At 44.8% G+C, this 17,716-nt stretch overlaps 1 protein-coding gene across 1 annotated transcript; it reads left to right on the forward strand.

The window, feature by feature from the left end:
* Window positions 1–69: 69 nt before the first annotated feature.
* On the forward strand, window positions 70–16,156 carry FSD2 (fibronectin type III and SPRY domain containing 2). Its single transcript, XM_009977843.2, is given in 13 exon segments — window positions 70–893; window positions 974–1,069; window positions 2,111–2,344; window positions 3,626–3,648; window positions 4,652–4,773; window positions 5,813–5,968; window positions 7,338–7,472; window positions 8,289–8,442; window positions 8,817–8,950; window positions 10,884–11,016; window positions 13,923–14,058; window positions 14,060–14,100; window positions 15,904–16,156. Coding segments are annotated over 13 exon segments (2,361 nt in total). The 5' UTR covers window positions 70–149.
* Window positions 16,157–17,716: the final 1,560 nt, after the last annotated feature.

A 17,716-nucleotide genomic window follows, 5' to 3' on the forward strand; every position in this document is an offset into this window, starting at 1 on the left:
CCCTGAGCAGTCCTCAGCCAAACCTATTCCATCTATATATTTTTAAGCAAGAAAACCTCATGCTTGATATCTAAGTATGTAGCTAAGGATCTTTCTTCTCTTCTACAGGTTTGAGATTCATCATCTCAAAAGCCTCACTGAGGATACCGATGTCATCCAGATCTGGCAGCGTAAGGGAGTATGAAACTAGTGACCCGTCACCCTATCGTTCAGCTTCCCCTCCAGTCCCAGAGTCTAGTGATACTGAGGCTGAAGGCTTGATATTTTATCACATGGATCTTTATGGATCAAAGGAGAGGTTTGATATCTTTCCCAAAGAGTCATCTGGTCAAGGAGACAGATCTCTTGGGGATACCAGAAGGGAATCTACATTAAGTAGTGAAAAATTTCAGTGCTCACAAGAAGCTGGATATGACTTGGAAAAGGAGGTTGCAGAGTTGGCTAAAATGTATGGACTTGATGAGGATAGGGAAAAAGAGCTTGAGCTTCTTGGAGGACATCTGGAGATGGTGGAGAGCAGATGGCCCCCTGCTTGCACAGAAAAGACAGGATCACAAGGCTCTGTATATAATGCATCGAAAAGCAGCTCTCCAGTGAAAGATCAAAGCAAAAGCACAAAGCAACAGGGACTTCCTGACGAGGCTTCTCAAGATGAAGATCAGACCAAAGCCAGAGCAGAGGATGAGGCTGAATGCCACACATGGTCCAGAGAGGGGCTCAGCAGTGGTGGCATGTCGGATGAGTGGAGCAGTCAGGCTGTCAGTGAGGAGGAGGAAGCAGCAGATGTTTTTTGCTGTACCTGCAAGATGCCAATCCGAGCTTTTGACAAACTGTTTGGTGAGCACAAGGATCATGAGGTGGCTCAGCTCCCCAGTGCTGTGGAAAGTGAAAAGGTAAGAGTAACACAAGTGTACTGTGGTTCCTCAAAACCAGTGTTCAGACATACTAAGAATCACACTGGGTGTTTTGATAGGAGGAGATTCACAAAAATATGTGCAAGTTGGAAGAGCAAATTGCTCAGATGGAAAACTTTGCCAGTCACTTGGAGGAGATCTTCATCACCGTAGAGGTAGGGCATTTTTTCTTGGGCTAACTTTGTGGTACTGGGGTTAGAAGAGTTTTGACAGTCATAGTGTTCAGTTGTTAATGAGGCAAGTAATTATGGTAACAGAGCACAGAGTTATCTTGGGGTTTGCCTAGATTGAGGCGTTCAGGAAAATCCATCCTAATGAATTTTTTAAGTGGGCTAGTAAAACCACGTTAAGCATTTGCACAGACAGTTGCATTCAGAAGTAAAGTGATGCCCACTCAGGTTATCTTAGTTTTAAGTGGCCAAAGACCCGTGATTTAACTAGTCCATCTGGAGCATACTCCTTGTGCTCTCTTGGTTTTATTCATGGAAATGCCAAATGCAGGCAAACCCTTGGACCAGCTGCATCGAGCTACAGCACTTCAAGGGTTGTGCTCCTGCTTGCCTGATGTCAAGTTGGCCCTGGGAGGAATGGGTCCAGCTGGCAGCAAGTCAAACTGAAGCACCAACTCAAAGCGCCTACTGCCCTTTCTCCGCTGCATGTGGCACAGAAGGACGTCACTGCCTGAGCAGTGGGCAGCTGCTGGCAATAAAGCCTTGCCTGGTCCTTAAATCTTCCTTCCTAATGCTTTCTCCAGCAGTGAACGAGGATACCAGCATGAACTGCTCAGCTCCCCCAGCATGAATCCATGGATCCTGCTGGGTTGCCATGGTTTCCCTTATGGAAAGATGTGCTTGACTGTGTTGGTGGAAACACTTGTGAGATTATGGCTAGAATGGGTCCCTAGTTGTGCTCTCTGGGCTTAGGTTGGAGACAGTTGACTTGCATCATTGTTTTTATTATAATTTCTGGTGCTCTTATTATGCCTGGAGCCGAATTCAGCACTCTTTCATGCCTCAGAGGGGGTGAATGATTGGAATAAATCCTTTAAAAACACAAATTAGTCAAATTACAGCTTCTGTGTACTGGCATTGCCTCCCTGGAAAGGAGAATTTTAGGCAGACCTGAGTAAGATTTTTCTCTGGCTGAGTTGTGGATCAGGCCTGACACCAAACAACAAACGCTCAAATGCCTTGCAGGAAAACTTTGGGAGGCAGGAGCAGAACTTCGAGGTGCATTACAACGATGCAGTGCAAGTGCTTGCTCAGAAGTATGAAGAACAGTTGGAAGCACTAGGAGAAGAGAAGAGGCAAAAGCTGGAAGCTTTATATGGGCAGCTGGTCAGTTGTGGGGAACATCTTGACACCTGCAAGGAGCTGACAGACACAACCCAGGAGCTTTACCTGGAAAATGACAAAGCCGATTTTATGAAGGTAAAGAGCTTTAACTGGCAAGGTCCCTTCTAAATGCTCTTTGCTGCTTGCAAGTAGTCCCCAGCTGTGAAGTCCCAAGTGGCTTTATTTCTAGAGAGTGTTTGGGGTGCTTGGTCCATGTTGCTGTCACTGCTCCAGGTGCTTGGCATGGTGGCATTGACTTGGGGCAACACAATGGGGCCAAAATGTGCAAGAAGCAGCAGCAGAGGTTTGTAACTTGGATGCTCAATGAGTCTTATTGGCGTTCAGAGAGAAGATATCTCTCCAAAAAGCTTATCTCAGGAAACTCTGGAAGCACTTAGTGTTCATTGCCTCATGCAGGCTCAGCTCTCTTGCTCTATTCTGGGCTCACAGCAGGCAGGCTGATGCAGACACTTTGGAAGATGTTTCTTTTTCTTGCTCATTTTGTTGGAAAGTTCAGTTGAACAGGAAGCTCCAAACTAAACACATCTGGAGCTCCTGCAAAGTGATGGATGAATCCCGAAGTTGAGGAGGTGTCAAGAAATTATTTTTCTTTAGCAGGTAGAAAAATAATGGGGAAAAAATGAGAATTTTCACTGCTGATGAGTGATTGCTCTAATCTGAGCTGTCCCGTGACTCAGGTGGGTGGGAGCATTTCTGTAGCACAGCCACAGTAACTTCTAAACTGGACAGTAAACAAATCTCCCAACACCTCCAGTCAGCTCCAATGGATGGGCTTGCCATGTCACTCCGACCTCCTGAATTATTCACAAAGCTGACTTTTCCTGTTCTTCTGCATCTCTGGAATAACCTTGTTTTCTCCTTAGCTGGTGAACAGTTTTACATCTCCCCTAGGAACCATTGTTCACCAAGAAGTGAATAGCTTCTGGTCATAAGCTCTCAGCTGCTTAGGTTTCTCCAGGGACAGTACATCTGTGTTCCAGTAACATGCACTGCTTGGACTCCCTCCAATGCAGATAATTTCACTAAGTTATTTTCTCCAGCTGTCGTTGGTTTTTGTTTGTGAACGATCTGTTGGCACTTTGGACACTTGAGGAAGGATACAGTCTCGAGTCTAGATGGGTAGACACTGGTCACTGCCTGATATTGCATGTTATATTACTGTAAATTCAGCCAAGATTTGTCCATTTGAATGGACAGTTAGGCACAGCTTTTTTCTTGGAGCTGAGTGAGAGCCAATTAGCTCACTCTCATGGTTCATTTGGGACAATTCATGTAAGAGAGGTCAACAGCATGATGTAGACTAATGCAAGAAATGTATCTTTTCTGTCTTTAACGCTCTCTCTTTTTTCCCTACAGGCAGCAGTAACCATGGTTGACAGGTAGTACCACAGTCTGGGATTTTGTGTCACGTTCCTTGCTGTTAATTGGGCCTGTTATTGGAGACAATTGCATGTTCTGGACTCTGTTCAGGCATGCAAATGTTATCTAAGCTACTAGAGCTGTTGAAATCTGTGGTATTTCTGGTCCGAACTGCAGCAGAAAAAGTTACTCTAAGAAGTTTAACGCTCAAAATGAGTTTTGACCCAATTTTAAAAAAATATTTAATCAAAGGGAGAGTCAGAGCATGAATAAGCCACTGTTTTCAGCTTAGTCATAAAGAACTAATTTCAGTGACTGAGAAACAGGATTGCTAAAGATCTTGAAAGAAATGCTCTGGATAAAAATCTGCCTAAAACTGAGCTTCCTAAATAGATTAGTAACAGGCTTATTTATGCATTAGTATAGAGAAATAGAAAGTCAAGCTGTGGGAGCTCGAAACACATACTGAAAGATCTCGGAGCAGTTGGAAGAAATCTTAAGGCACACTAAATCCATTGCAAAAAAAATACACATTTAAATTGACTGTCATCATTTATGAAAACACAGAGAAAAGATACCCCTTTGTTTCAAATTTACAACACCCAGAACCACGAGGTCCTGAATTACTAATAGTGTCATAAATTCTAAATAAAGAAAGTCATGGAGCTAATAGCTTGCTTCCCACAGAGGGGTGCTGGGGAAATGTCACTCACCTGCTCAGCGGGAGCGCAGTGTGCGGCAGCCAGCTCACTGCGTGAGTAGGGCACACAACGCGTGGTCCCTCAGTCTCACCAGCATCCAGTTCCGTTTGGCATCTGGGAGCACTGGTCTGATGTGTGGCCGTGTATCTCAAAGCAAAGGGCATGGGGAGGCTGAGCTTCGTGCCACTACGAAAACACCATTTTAAGGGAATAGCTGTTATTTTAGAGTTTGATGTTCTTTTCCTCTTAGCAATGGTATCACAGAAAGGTATGTCCAACACTGGTACTTTCAATTAGGCTTTTTTTACCTCTACAATTACAGGCTGGAAGAATTCTTAAAGAAAGAAGTGGATTTAGAACTTTCAACACTGCCAGACTTTGAAGAGCGGGTCATAGATTTTTCTGAAGTTGAACAACAAATGAACTCCATTAATACTATTCTAGGTACTCCTCCTATCTGATCATTATTTCAGACCTATTATTTATATTTAATTAAGGATATGTATTAAACAGAAGTCTATTACTTCTTTTAAAGGAGAACTGTAAAGGCAGAATTAGCTTCTCCCTAGTTTTCCCTCTAGATTTTTTTGTTTGCCTATATATACAGAGACACTGGAAGCTATTTTTGGATTTTTTTTTTTTTTTCTCAGTATAAAATTACTAGAACTGCCAATTTTGGTCTTTCCTGATTTTGCTGGGTGATTTCCTAGAAGACTCACAAAAATTACTCCTTCTGTTGAGGGGTCAGGCATGCTTAGCTGGTGATAACTTGTCTTACCTTGTAGTTGCTTGAATAAAGTAAAGAGAGACAGCAGCCTGCTTTAAACAACCTGCACAGCTTCTCTCGATAACCGGATTCCAGTGGTTTGTTCCTCTATTTATCAAATGTTTTTCCTGTTATCCACAGGAAACAGAGCAAAACCCAAACAAATTTCTAATAATTAAGAAAATAAAAATATGAAATATTTTAAATCTTTTCTGGCACAACACAAACAGTCAGAAAGAACAATACATATTTTGTGTGCCCATTCATTGTGTTTTCTTAAAGTAATACAGCATTTGCTACTTGTTTGCTTGTGCTGCTGACCCCACGTTGGACAGCTTTTCTCTCATCTTTCCTCCAGAGGCTCCTTGGGCACAGCGCATGCCAGATGTTGCTCCTGCAGGGCTGTACTAGCTCACTGCAGAAGAACAGCCTTCAGAGGCAGGAGAGGTCAAGTTTACAGAGAAGGGTTAGGCTGAGGCTTATGTATTTTATTGTTTAGATTTTGATTTGAGGCAAGACCAGTTCATGCACCAGTGACCTTATTATTATCTGCAGCCCTTTACAGGGTCAGCTCCTAACTTTTCTCCACGTGGGAGGAATATGACTCTATTCAATGCTAGGCTTTGTGCAAACACCTTTGTGAGAGGGGAGGTGTTTGCCTGCAAACAACATACCATGCTTATACATTCAAAAACTGTCCTGTTTTCCCCTCTGCAGCTCCTTGTGCCCCTGTGATCAATCCTCAGGCTCCCAATGCAGCAACTGGCACCTCACTGAGAGTTTGCTGGAGCCTCTTCTCAGATGACACTGTCGAGTGCTACCAGCTGTGCTATAAACCAGTGAGCAACGGGACGCACAGTGATGAACAAGCAGGTAAGGAGGTCTGGACCTAAGGGGACACCTTAACCCCACACTGGCAAAACCAGCTGGTTCCCAAGTGCCTCTGGACTTGCGGTGGCAACCAGCGCACCTTCTGTGCATTCTCTCTGCCACCAAAACTGTTGTATCTGCCACATTTCCTGCATCTGGCTTTGTCGCTCTTCCCCTGCCGGATCTGCCATGCTCCTGGCTGCAGCAGGACCCATCACAGGAGCAAAGACAGGTCCAGGGAGCAGCTGGGATTGCAGGAGTGGGAAGGGAACAGTGGATGGAGTCAGGTCTCAACAGCAGCATTTCATTTCCTGGGGAGCAAGGACTGTATTAGACACACATGTGCTGCATCCACTGCAAAGCACAGTATTTTTAGAGAGCAAATCATCATATTATCGGCACGCCCGCTGAAACCCCTGCAGTCCTTTTACAGTTTATCTCAGTGCTAATAATAGGCTGTAACTCCCCATCACCCACATGCACAAAAAAAGAACAGAACCATCTTAAAATGTCCCAGCCTTGTGACAAAACTGCCTTTGCTAATAATAGAATCATAGAATGATTAGGGTTGGAAGGGACTTCAAAGATCATCTAGTTCCAACTCCACTACCCTCCACTACACCAGGTTGCCCAAAGCCTCATCCAGCCTGGCCTTGAACACTTCCAGGGATGGGGCATCCACAACTTCTCTAGGCAACCTGTTCCAGTGCCTCACCACCCTCAGAGTGAAAAATTTCTTTCTTATATCCAATCTAAAGCTCCGCTCTTTCAGTTTAAAGCCATTGCCCCTTGTCCTATCACTACATGCCCTTGTAAAAAGTCCCTCTCCAGCTCTACTGTAGGCCCCCTTTAAGTACTATTAAGTAATATTATTGCAGAACCTCTCACTGAAAATACCCAGTCACTTCTCCAGCAAAAGTGGAAGCCAGAAGGGTGCCAAATAGACAATTCAGAAAGAAAAACAGAACCTGTCCAAATTTTATAAGATGAAGAATGATAAATGAGTAGTGAAATAGCTTCAGCTCTTGTCCCACTTCCCAGAGTGGAAACGTGCAGGGTCTTTTTAGAAAAAAATTCAGGGACAAGGGGGTGACCTTTCTTCCTGGTTTTTGGTGTGGGTTGTTTTTTTTTTTTTCCCTGAGTGATGTGGCTCCTTCAGAAGTTGATGCATTATCTGATTTATGCCTCCTTAGAGGAAGGCATGGTGAAGCAGCCTGACAGTTGTATGAGCTGACAGAGTATGGAGCACAAGGAGCTCTCTTGAATTCAGCACACAAAACAATGTGCCTCAGCTCCATTATTTGAGGCAGCTTTGGGGAAGAGTGGGTAACTGTGTAAAGGCACTGCAAATGCTTTGTTGTTTTCATTTCAGAGATTACGCTAAAAGTCAAAGAAACATACTGCACCATTACTAATCTGTTGCCGAATACACAGTATGAATTTTGGGTCAGTGCTTTAAATGCCTCTGGTATCAGTCCACCAAGTGAAAGAGCAGTTTATGTAACAGGTAAAAATATTTATATGACTATGTGACCTTCATAGTGAAATTCACAGTCATCTCTGAATTTTATGCCAGTAATGCTTTCTGGGCACTTTGTTTCTTCTGATGCAAGTCTACTGTCTGCGTGGGAATTTCCTACTCTTATTTGGAGAGCCTATCAGGCCAATTGTCCCTGTTTTAGAGTTGAAGAAACAGGAGCACAGAGACAACTTATTTAAATGCAAGCATGTAGAAGAGCTGGGAATAAGGCTCAAGTCTCACAGTTCTGCCAGGTGGATCCTAGCCCTCCTTTTCTTGGCTTGTATATATTTTGTGGGTTCACCTGCTATGCTGCCCTTTGTTACTGCAGTTCAGTCAAGCGTGTTTTGATTAGTGTGGCTTGTCTTCAGGAATTCTTCCTGATAGCTGAACTGCAACAAGATTAATGGCAGACCCAGGTTCTCTTCTGTGAAATCCTGACATAAGATTGAGCAAGTCAGAGTGAGACCTTCAAGTGCTCATTGCAGTGGTCTTTGACATCTTAGAGCAGAGGTGCACCTTTATGACAAAGATAAAATCAATGATAGAAAGAAAACAGTTGTGTAATCAGTATCTATGTTACTTCTCTGATTAATTCTCTTGGGACCTTTTTAGTCCAAATTAAGTCTTTGAATAGTACTGTTAATCACCCTGTCTGCTGTTTATTTTCCATTGGGGAAGCAGATTTCTTTAACTATATAGTATTAGTAAATATCTTTATTAGATTTTTTAAGTCTTCAAAGTATGTTTGTTGCAAACACCTTCAAGCAAAAGCTTAGAATTGTTATTTTGCCTACTTTTTAGCTCCTTCACCACCTACCATAAAGAGTAAAAAGATCCAAAGCTGTGAAAATGCAGCACTGGTGTGCTGGGAATCTGGAGACATTAACCCTGTTGATTCCTACATGGTTGAATTGTCCAAGCTGACGGATGAAGAAAATGGCGATACTGTTACTGAGTGAGTCACTATGCTATCAAGTCCGTGCCTGCAGAGATGAAACCATTTCAAGTCATGTGGCATCAGATAGCACTAAGAAAGGACCTATGACCTTGTGGTGAATTCACCCTTATAAACATTCCTGTTAGTAGAATTAATTGTATAAATGTTAATCAAAAATATGGGAAAAAGGCAGAAGCAAATGTAAAAATATGCATAGGCCATGGCAGACTATCTCTTACCACCACTACTGACAACTGTGCAAGGAAAAGTGTTGTTGATGGGTTACAAGAGAAGCTGATCATGTAATTTCTTCTTTGTTGTTCAGAAAAATAATCTCAAAGGCCTACCTTTGTTCTCTACCTTATCATTTTCCATGGATTTATTTTCTGTAGATCTATCGTTGGGATTCCTAACTGTGAAGTCCTAATTCACCTCCAGCCAACACAAAGCTATCGCATCTGTGTTAGAGCCCTAAACCTGGGTGGTTCCAGTGAAAGAAGTGAACCTGTCTTGATACACACCACAGGTACTGTACAGCATGGAACAACTCCAGCGGACTCTATTATCTCAACAGAAAGATTCCTGCTGGTTTCAATGGCCTCTGGATCAGGTCCTAATCTCTTACATCTAATTACACACCTGGTAACCTTTTAGGAATTAAAAAAATGCTTTTTATAACAATAAGTGCATTGCTTTAGCTCTGTAATTCCAGATTATTTCTGTCCAGTACATTTGATACTTGAAAGTGACTCATTTCTAAACATTTTAAAAGTCTAGATCAGCCCAACGCCCCCAGATGTTGCCAGCTTGCCAAGTACTGACACACCAATGAAGAAAGTTGTAGTGTGATTTTACTTTACTTTAGAGATTACCTTATAATGCTGCTGCTGCTGGAAAGCATGGCTGAGACCATCAGTCAGCACTTTCTAGAGTCGTTTGGATACGTGAAATCTTTCTGCGTCTATATTAGAACATCACCAGCTTGGCTGAAGAAGTTCTGATGGCTGGTCCCCTTCATTCATCAGGAAAAGGCAGGCCAGCTTTCAGCTAACAGCATTATCATCTCTGCTCTCAGTGCCACGCTGGGCAAGGATTAACCTTCTCCTCCAAAGGGAAGTTCGTAAACCCTTTCCCCTCCCAACCATCTAATCAAAGCTTGTTTTAATGATTTATAGGTAGACACCTGTTTTTAATCTTCACCACTGCTGTAATGATGCTGCAGCTTCACTGGGGTGTCTCAGACCTCCCACATCACTCACAGAGGCAGTCACACCATGCCTGTGTCTCCTCTGCCCTTACCTTCTGCGAGAGATTTGCAAATCCTGCTTACTGAGCAAGCTGACCACACACTCATTAATCTGTGAAAGGCTACGTTTCAGTAAGAAACCTGTCTGCTACACGTCAGTGACACCACAGAAAAGAAATGGTCATTCTTAAATCCCTGGAGAGGAAGACTGTCATTGTGTTACCATTGTTCGTGTGTATTTCAACTATTTAAATCAAACTCAGTATTTGAAATTGCCAATTCTGCTTGCACAGCGTGTGTTTGTTTTCAGCAGCACATGCCTGTAATTGCCCTGTCATTGTTTGTATTGTATTTGCATTGAAGTAACTTGCAGTTTGATGATAATGATTTCATTTGGGATTAGCATGGAGAAATTTGTCTTCTCCGAGTCTACATTATGCAAACAGCTGATGCAAATTGATCTGTCAGCTGCAAGCTCTTACCTCCAACACTGGGAATGACCTCCGATTCTTACTTACTGGGGTGGATACACAAACACCAACTACAAACAGCAGCTGTGACGCACGTGGCTGCTCATCAGAGCGCAGTGCGTCAGATCTGCTTTGTGAAGTCTCCGAAGGGAGAAAAGCAGAAGTGCTTTCATCCTGGACTGGCTTAGCTGACTTACCTCTCTGAGGGCTGGTCTCATGAGGACGTGCTGAAGCATGAAGGATGCCCATGTGGCACCTTTGTAGAGATCCCTTCTCTTCAAAGCGTTCCTGGCACTTATGTGGAAGAGTGAGGCCATGGAGAGGCCTTTACGTCCCCCTTCTCCTTTCAGTGATTAAAAATAGATCACTTCAGCTCCGAGGAAGGTGACTTGAAACCAGACAATGCATTGCAGGGAGGACCCCTCGTCTTCAAATAGCTACTTCCTGCACAATGCCTCCAGCTTTGAGCCCTGGCTGGGTTCAAAACCAGGTTAAGGTCCCTTTTCTGCTTTTCACGAGGCTGTAATTAAATAACATTAAGCTGTAAATTAATGTCCTATAATACCCATTTATTTGAAAAACTCCAAATGGACAACCTTGTCCTCTTAGTGTCAGCCACAGATTCCTTCCAGAGCACTGGTTAATCTTTTTGTGGATCCAAATACTTCACCACACCCTTGCTGCAAACCCTAATGCCGTAAGGAGTTGCTGGCGCTATCCTCAGGCAGTCTCCTCTCTTGCAGGCACTTTCTTCTGCCTTAATGAGGACACAGCCCATCCTTTACTGGCGATTCTAGATGATGGATTTACAATTGCATGCGATGAACTGGAAAACCCGGAGTGTGATCTGCCTGTCTATGATAACAGCTTTACAAGGTACGCAGAAGAATTTCAGCTGCAACTAATGCATGTGGTTTGTGGCTGTTTTGCCCATGACACACCCCTGCCTTGAATTTAAATCCACTAAAAAGGTTTACTGGTATTGCAGCTCTCCTCACCTTCCAGCCAGGCACTGACCAAGTGAAACTTCCAGACTGTATGTGTGTGTATAATGTGTGGTGTTTTTTTCCATCTTGGTTTTTGCATAAGTGACTATGGTTGTCTTCAGTCTTTGTTGGTCCTTTTAAAATATGGATTACTCACTCATCTTCAGAAGATCAGATTTATTTAAGGTATTTCAAGTTGGGCTCTTAAGATAACTGTCCAGTTTGAAATGGTAGGCTTTCCTCACAGTACCTTGGAGAGTAAAACTCCGTATCCATTTATCCAGGCGCCACAGTTTCACTGGGATTATCATTCCTAAGCACCATTACTGAACTCCCTGTGGTTTGCTGCTCTTTTCTGAGAATTTCTAGGGTGACTAGTACATGTTATCAACAACACCTCCCTTTGCATGATGTGTGCACCAACTTCTATTAAATTCCCAAGATTTCTTCCCATTTAATTATTTAAAGCCCCCAAAACCCCAGAAAAACGTCACAAAAAAACCCCAAACACAACAACAAAACAAACCCCATAGACTCAATACAGCACTAGTGGGATTTTTTTTTTTTTTAGAAAAAAGGCATAATTATTAGGTTCTCTTTTAATTACAGTGATCCAGCACTTGCATGCTTCCAAGACTTGAGGAGCTGCTCCTCTCTGCTGGCTGTTGCTCCCTCTCTCCTGCCCTTTCGTCTGCAAGCTGCCGAGGTGATACAGCCTTGTGCACAATGTGCAGGAGGCTCTGCCCATCCTTCCTGGGTCTCGTTTTCACACGTGGAGATTGGGGGGCTGTTTTTATATAGCTCCGTCCAATGGAAACCACCAAATACTCATCTTATGTAAAACTTGTTCACTATAGAAAATACTACAGAATGGGCAAATAAACTTATTGATGCCTTGGGCACCTGACCCTTGTCTTTGAGAGAGGCTTGTGCAGTTCAAATCACAGTTGGTCTGTTTGGGTTTTTTTAAATAGATGCTAGGAAGCATCTAATGGGGCTTTCAGCAGGTCTCATTGATTTGGTGAGTTTAAATCTCTCTAGCTGCGCTTTGGATCTGAAGCATCATTTGGAAGTTAATGCAAGTTTATAAAGAGGATTACAGATGCAGCCAGCCACAACTATCTACAAACCTGCTTACACATGTTGGGAACCTTGAGCTAAATTTGAACAGGCATTTACGTGCCAAAGCAAACGATAAGGAAAGGAGAGGGATCCGAATACTTACCTCTTGCTGAAAGATTTAGCTGATGCTATTTGGGCTTACAGATTTTACTTTCAAAACAGAATTAGGGCCCTTTGCCATTGAAATGAGAGACTTAGCTTGCCAAAATGCACGTTTCCAGTCAGAAACCATGAAAATAACATATAACCTGGACAGGCATCTGCAGACACAGATTAAATACAAGCCCACAACTTAGTCCTTCTATGGAAATGCAACATACTAGATGGCTTAGTAGAAAAGAGCCAGGAGATAGAAGGTTCTCTTCATTAAAGTCATCATGGTAAGCCTAAATGGGATTTCATCCCACTTCCACAGGGTGCTTTTATGTTTCACATAAACAGCCAGAGCTGGCACTCATCTCATTCTGCACTCTGAGCTGAGTTTTTAATGCCTCTGTGAACTCTCAGAAGCCTCTTTTCATGCCAAGATACTGGGGGGGGGGGGGGGGGGGGGGGGGGGGGAGGAAGCTCCCAAGCTGAAATAACTAACGCTCTACTACAAGGAAATTACATCACAAACCCTTCTTTCTGAAGTTTGTGTGATCTCTGAAAGGCTAATGTGTTTCCTAACCACAGCAGCTCCCACGGTCTGACACGTTGCCTTGGTGGCTTTGCAGCTCTTATTACTATGGTAATATTTTGTTCACAGATGTTTACCCATCCATTTTGCATCATTCCTTTTCCTTCTCAAGCTGTAGCAACACAGCCTCTCTGAGTCCCAATTTTAGCAGCCTTTAAGCTATTCCCAAGACATCTACATGCACTTGCAATGAACTGCACACTTGCCTTAAGTGATTGCTGCTGAGGTGGCACAGAGAACAGCTGCCTTGCTGTGCATGCCCATCCTTACACGTCAGGCCCTCTGAATGCTGAGCACAGCTCTTTCTCAGCATTACCTAGAGGTAGACCAGCTCAGTGTCTACCAGCAACATCCTTTGCCTTTGTAATTTACAACTTTAGATGACCCTACCACAGAAACATACAGGTTGTGTGTGACTCTCCATCCAAAACTGAAAGTGTGTTTTGAAACCTATCCTCTGTGATGCAGCAATGACAGCCAATACACCATGTACTTTTCCTGAGGAAAAGCTGGAGTATAGTCTTACAGGATTCATGTTGCCCTCTTAAATTGAGTCAGAGTGTTACAGAAGCATTTGGCATGGGTTATTTTGCCCAGATTTCTTGCCTCAAAACCTGTTTTTGCAGACTTGCACCTTCAAAGCGCCCAGCTCCTTTGACTCTGAGACTGTGCCTGTAAATCAAGCTGAAAGGTCTCTCTTACATGTCCTTTTTTTAAAAGAGTTATCTTCTACATGGTTCCACTCATTTATACAAAACTACCCACAGGTAAAAACAGGGTAGGTGTCATAAAGAAAGCTGCAGGTTCTGTGTCAGATCTTCAGCATGTGGATTTCACTGTAGTCAAAAAATCCATGCTGCGCTGCTAAGGAGATAGCAAAAGTGGCTTTTGTGTATTGGTATGTAATGCCCAAGTACTTTACATGCCTAAACATTGTAAGTAGCATCACAGAGTGATGCTCTGCCAAAGCACATATTCCTGTCTGTCTCCCACAGGTGTATTGGGATCCTGGGCAGTCTGATCCCATTTCCAGGAAAGCATTATTGGGAGGTGGAAGTTGAGGAAGATACAGAGTACAGAATCGGCGTGGCTTTTGAAAACACTCCAAGACATGGTTATCTGGGGGCAAACAAACTCATCCTGGTGCATGAGGCATATCATCACACCATCGAGGTAAGGGCTGTGGAGGCTACAGGTCTCCTATAGGAACACCTCCTACACGAACACCTGCAGGCAGAGCAGCAGACAGCTCCTACTTGCAGAGGGCAGCCAGAGCTCACTGCTCAGCCTGCGAGAGTTGCCAGGGTGCTGCTGGGCCCCCTTGGACAGGGAGCCTGGACACCACCTGAGTGTCCCCAGCATGCAGAATCAGTAAATGGTAAGGATGGCATAGCACGGGCCCAATCTGCCTGTGCTCTGCCTGCTGGTATGCAGGGAGGTTTCAGCTGCAGCTCAGTTGGCTGGAGCACACGCTCCTCCCCAGGCGCCTGCAGCTCTTGGCTCCCCAGCAGCTGGCCTGCCGCACAGCCCGAGTCCTGAGCAGCGCTGGCCGTCGCCTCCCACACAGCCAGAAATGCTGCTTAATGAGGGACACCAAACCCACTAAAGTTAATGACTCTCCCATACACTGCAGCAGGCTAATTTGATTTCCCTGCTACACTGAGCTAAGAGGTACATTGAGGTTTGTTCTCATTCCTCTGGAGCAATGAGCATGGACTTCAGAAAGAAAAGGGAATGGAGACATTGCTTAGTTTGAGTCACTGTCATACCCGTTTCTGCAGGGAAATTTTCTCAGGTTGGAGTGGTGTGGGTGGAGGAGGTGGTTAGTGAAGAAGCTGGCCCTTATGAAATGCCAGATAACCCACTTCAGCTGAATCCATCTTCTCATTTCTGCTCAGAAAGGCCCATGTTCCCATGGAAGTCTCATATTTTTGGTTGCAGCGTGCCACACAAGCGAGAGCTGTTTGAGTAACTGTTAAAGAAAGGACCTCAGCATTACTTGAACAGTGACTAGATTGGGAAGTCGAGGGCTACCCTCACAACAAAGCTGCTTACATACAGAGCACCTTCCTGGCCTCCAATGATCCACAGTCCAGGAACGACAATTAAAAGATGTCACCTTCTAGTAAAAAAGCACGAAGGCTGGAACTTCCCCATCAACACTGCCCTGGCTGAGCAGAGAGGTCTTGTAAGAAAAGCAGCCAGAAATGTCATCTACAAAGTGGGGTTTCAAAAATGATGTCCCATAGTCTGGAGGATGCCCAGCCACAGCGAGTCAGGCAGCCTCTCCTCACGGGATCATGCTCCCTTGCTGCTGCTGTGAAGGTGGGCGTCAGCAGTTCCCGTAACTTTGGCAGGAAAGAGGGCTCAGTACCACAGGCCCTCAGGGAGCAAGTGGGCAGCATGGCAGGGCCGGGAAGGATGGGACCGAGTCATCTCGCCAGCGCTCTCCTTGGCAGTGCCTATGGCCATCTAGGGGCAAGGCTGGGGGGGTGACCGGTGTTCTGGGGCAAGTCGAACTGGCTGATAGAGCACCTTCATGGAGGAAGGGCCAACTTCAGGCTAAACCTAGTGGCAAGGGTGCACCCTCCGATTTACAGGACACTCACACTGCCCTCTGAGACACAAAAAAAATGGGAAGTCCCATGTTGTGCTCTGACCTTGTCCATGTCTAAGGGTCTCCACCCATCCATTCGCGGCCAGTCTGGGACATGAAACAGGCCTGTTACAGGGGTAACAGGCAGGTCTGAGCACCGCGGGGTGGGGCTGTGCGGATGCAAGAGCACGCCGTTTCTCGGCAAACACAGCCAACGCCTCCGCAAAGTGGATGGGATGGGGCAGTAACCACAGGGCGCACAGGAGGGATGGGACCATGAAGCAGGAAGCATACCTTGGAACACACCTGTGTGCACACAGCGCTTCCCTTCGAGAGCGGCCAGGGTGCCCTCAGCTTATTCGTCTGTTCCTTGCCTACAGGCACAAGTACGAATTCCTGCACAGTGGGATGACGCCAGACATCAGAATTACTATCCCCCCCAGAAAGATTGGCATCCTGCTGGACTATGGGAACCGCAGACTCTCATTTTTCAATGCAGATATTGCCCAGCACCTTTACACATTCAACTCACACTTCCAGCATTACGTCCACCCCTGCTTTGCTTTGGAAACACCTGGTATCCTACGGATACATACTGGAATTGCAATACCCCCGTGGACTGCCCTCCCATAACCTGTGTTCTGCAGCTGCCATATCTACATGTAACCTGCACTGAGCAATGCCCTCCTCCAGCATGAACTGCTCCATCACACTCCCTATAAACCAGCTGTCTACCAAGAGAGAGAGCAAAGGAACCCTGACCCAAACCAGTTGCCAGGCCTGGATCTTGGCAGAAAACCATTATGGTCACAGGATCCATCAGCATCTCAGAATTCTCCAGTTAGAAATGGATACCATCCTTCCCAGAGGTGACAGTCACCAAGCAGCAGTGGCAGCTGGATCACTGTTTCCCCCAGTACACATTTGATGCCTAGGGAACTCCTGTTCCAGAGCAATCATCAATTCCACTCCTGTATCTGCTGAAGAGCTAAAAATTCAAAGAAAAACAAAAATAGCAAAAGACAATCATTGTACAGCTGCTAGACAGAGCTGAAAACACTCCAACCATGAAGCTGATCTCACAATCAAGTATTCTTGTCACTACGTGAAGTCTGTGACACAAGATAAACAAATACGCCTTCCTTGTGTGTGAACCGTTAGCACCTACCACACACTTTTTGAAATACCCAAGCATTCACTACAGTCTCAAATATTAAAAGACATTTTTACAGAATGCCCATGCTTCTCCTTCATTCATCGGGGGGTGGGGGGGGGGGGGGGCGGGGAAGAAGTCAGTGGCCTTTTGCAGTACTTGATTGCCTCTATAGAGAAATCTTAAGCATTTTTACCTTGTTCTTTTTGGCCATGCTCAACTCCACCTGGGTATATCCTCCACACTTACAGATTTGTTCTACCTCTCTGAGCTGAGGACTTCTCACCCCTGATGTTGTGACCTTGAAGCTTTGCATTTCCAGTGGGGGCTGTTCCGGCACTCACCTGAAATGTCCTTGTTCAGGCTTCAATTCCAGACACCAGACAATCAGACAGGTGCTGCCCGTCAACCGGGCTTCTCTAGCTCTGTGAACAGCCTCATTCATGTATGTCAAAACTACCAGAATTCAGTCAAGAGTCATTAACAGAGAAGCTTTTTCACAGATTTATTGCACATTCATTACAAAAATCATTGGTTCAAGGGATGGTCAGGAACAGGCAGCGAACTCTACAATACACAGGGTCCCTATAAATAAACAGAGGCCTGCCAAAAACTCAAGAGATTTCACATAGAACCACGTGCCAAAAGCTTGTCTGTTCTTCCCCAAATAGCTTAAAAAAAAGACTCCCCAAAACAGGCTTTGCAGAAACCGTTAAGAACAGGAGCTGAGTATGTCATTATGGTAGTGGCAAGTACCGTCTTCTCTTGGATATCTGTTTTGCAAGCCTCGAAAGAAGATGAGTTCAGAGGCTCTCAGCTGTGCAAGTACAGTGTCATTTCTTACCATTCCATGAATTCAGAGATTTCTAGGGCAGAAAGAGCTGTTATGGTCACTCTGTCAGACGTCCTGTAAGGCAAGCCAGAGACTTTCAGTTGCTCTCTTGCAAAGAGCACAAATGATGTCCACCACAAACAGGTGACTCAGCCAGCAACCACTGCCAATGCAGAGGGCAGGAGGTGGCCGTGTGAGCCCTGCTGGC

This window comes from Tauraco erythrolophus, chromosome 14 (assembly GCF_009769465.1).
Source record: "Tauraco erythrolophus isolate bTauEry1 chromosome 14, bTauEry1.pri, whole genome shotgun sequence".
NCBI lineage: Eukaryota > Metazoa > Chordata > Aves > Musophagiformes > Musophagidae > Tauraco > Tauraco erythrolophus.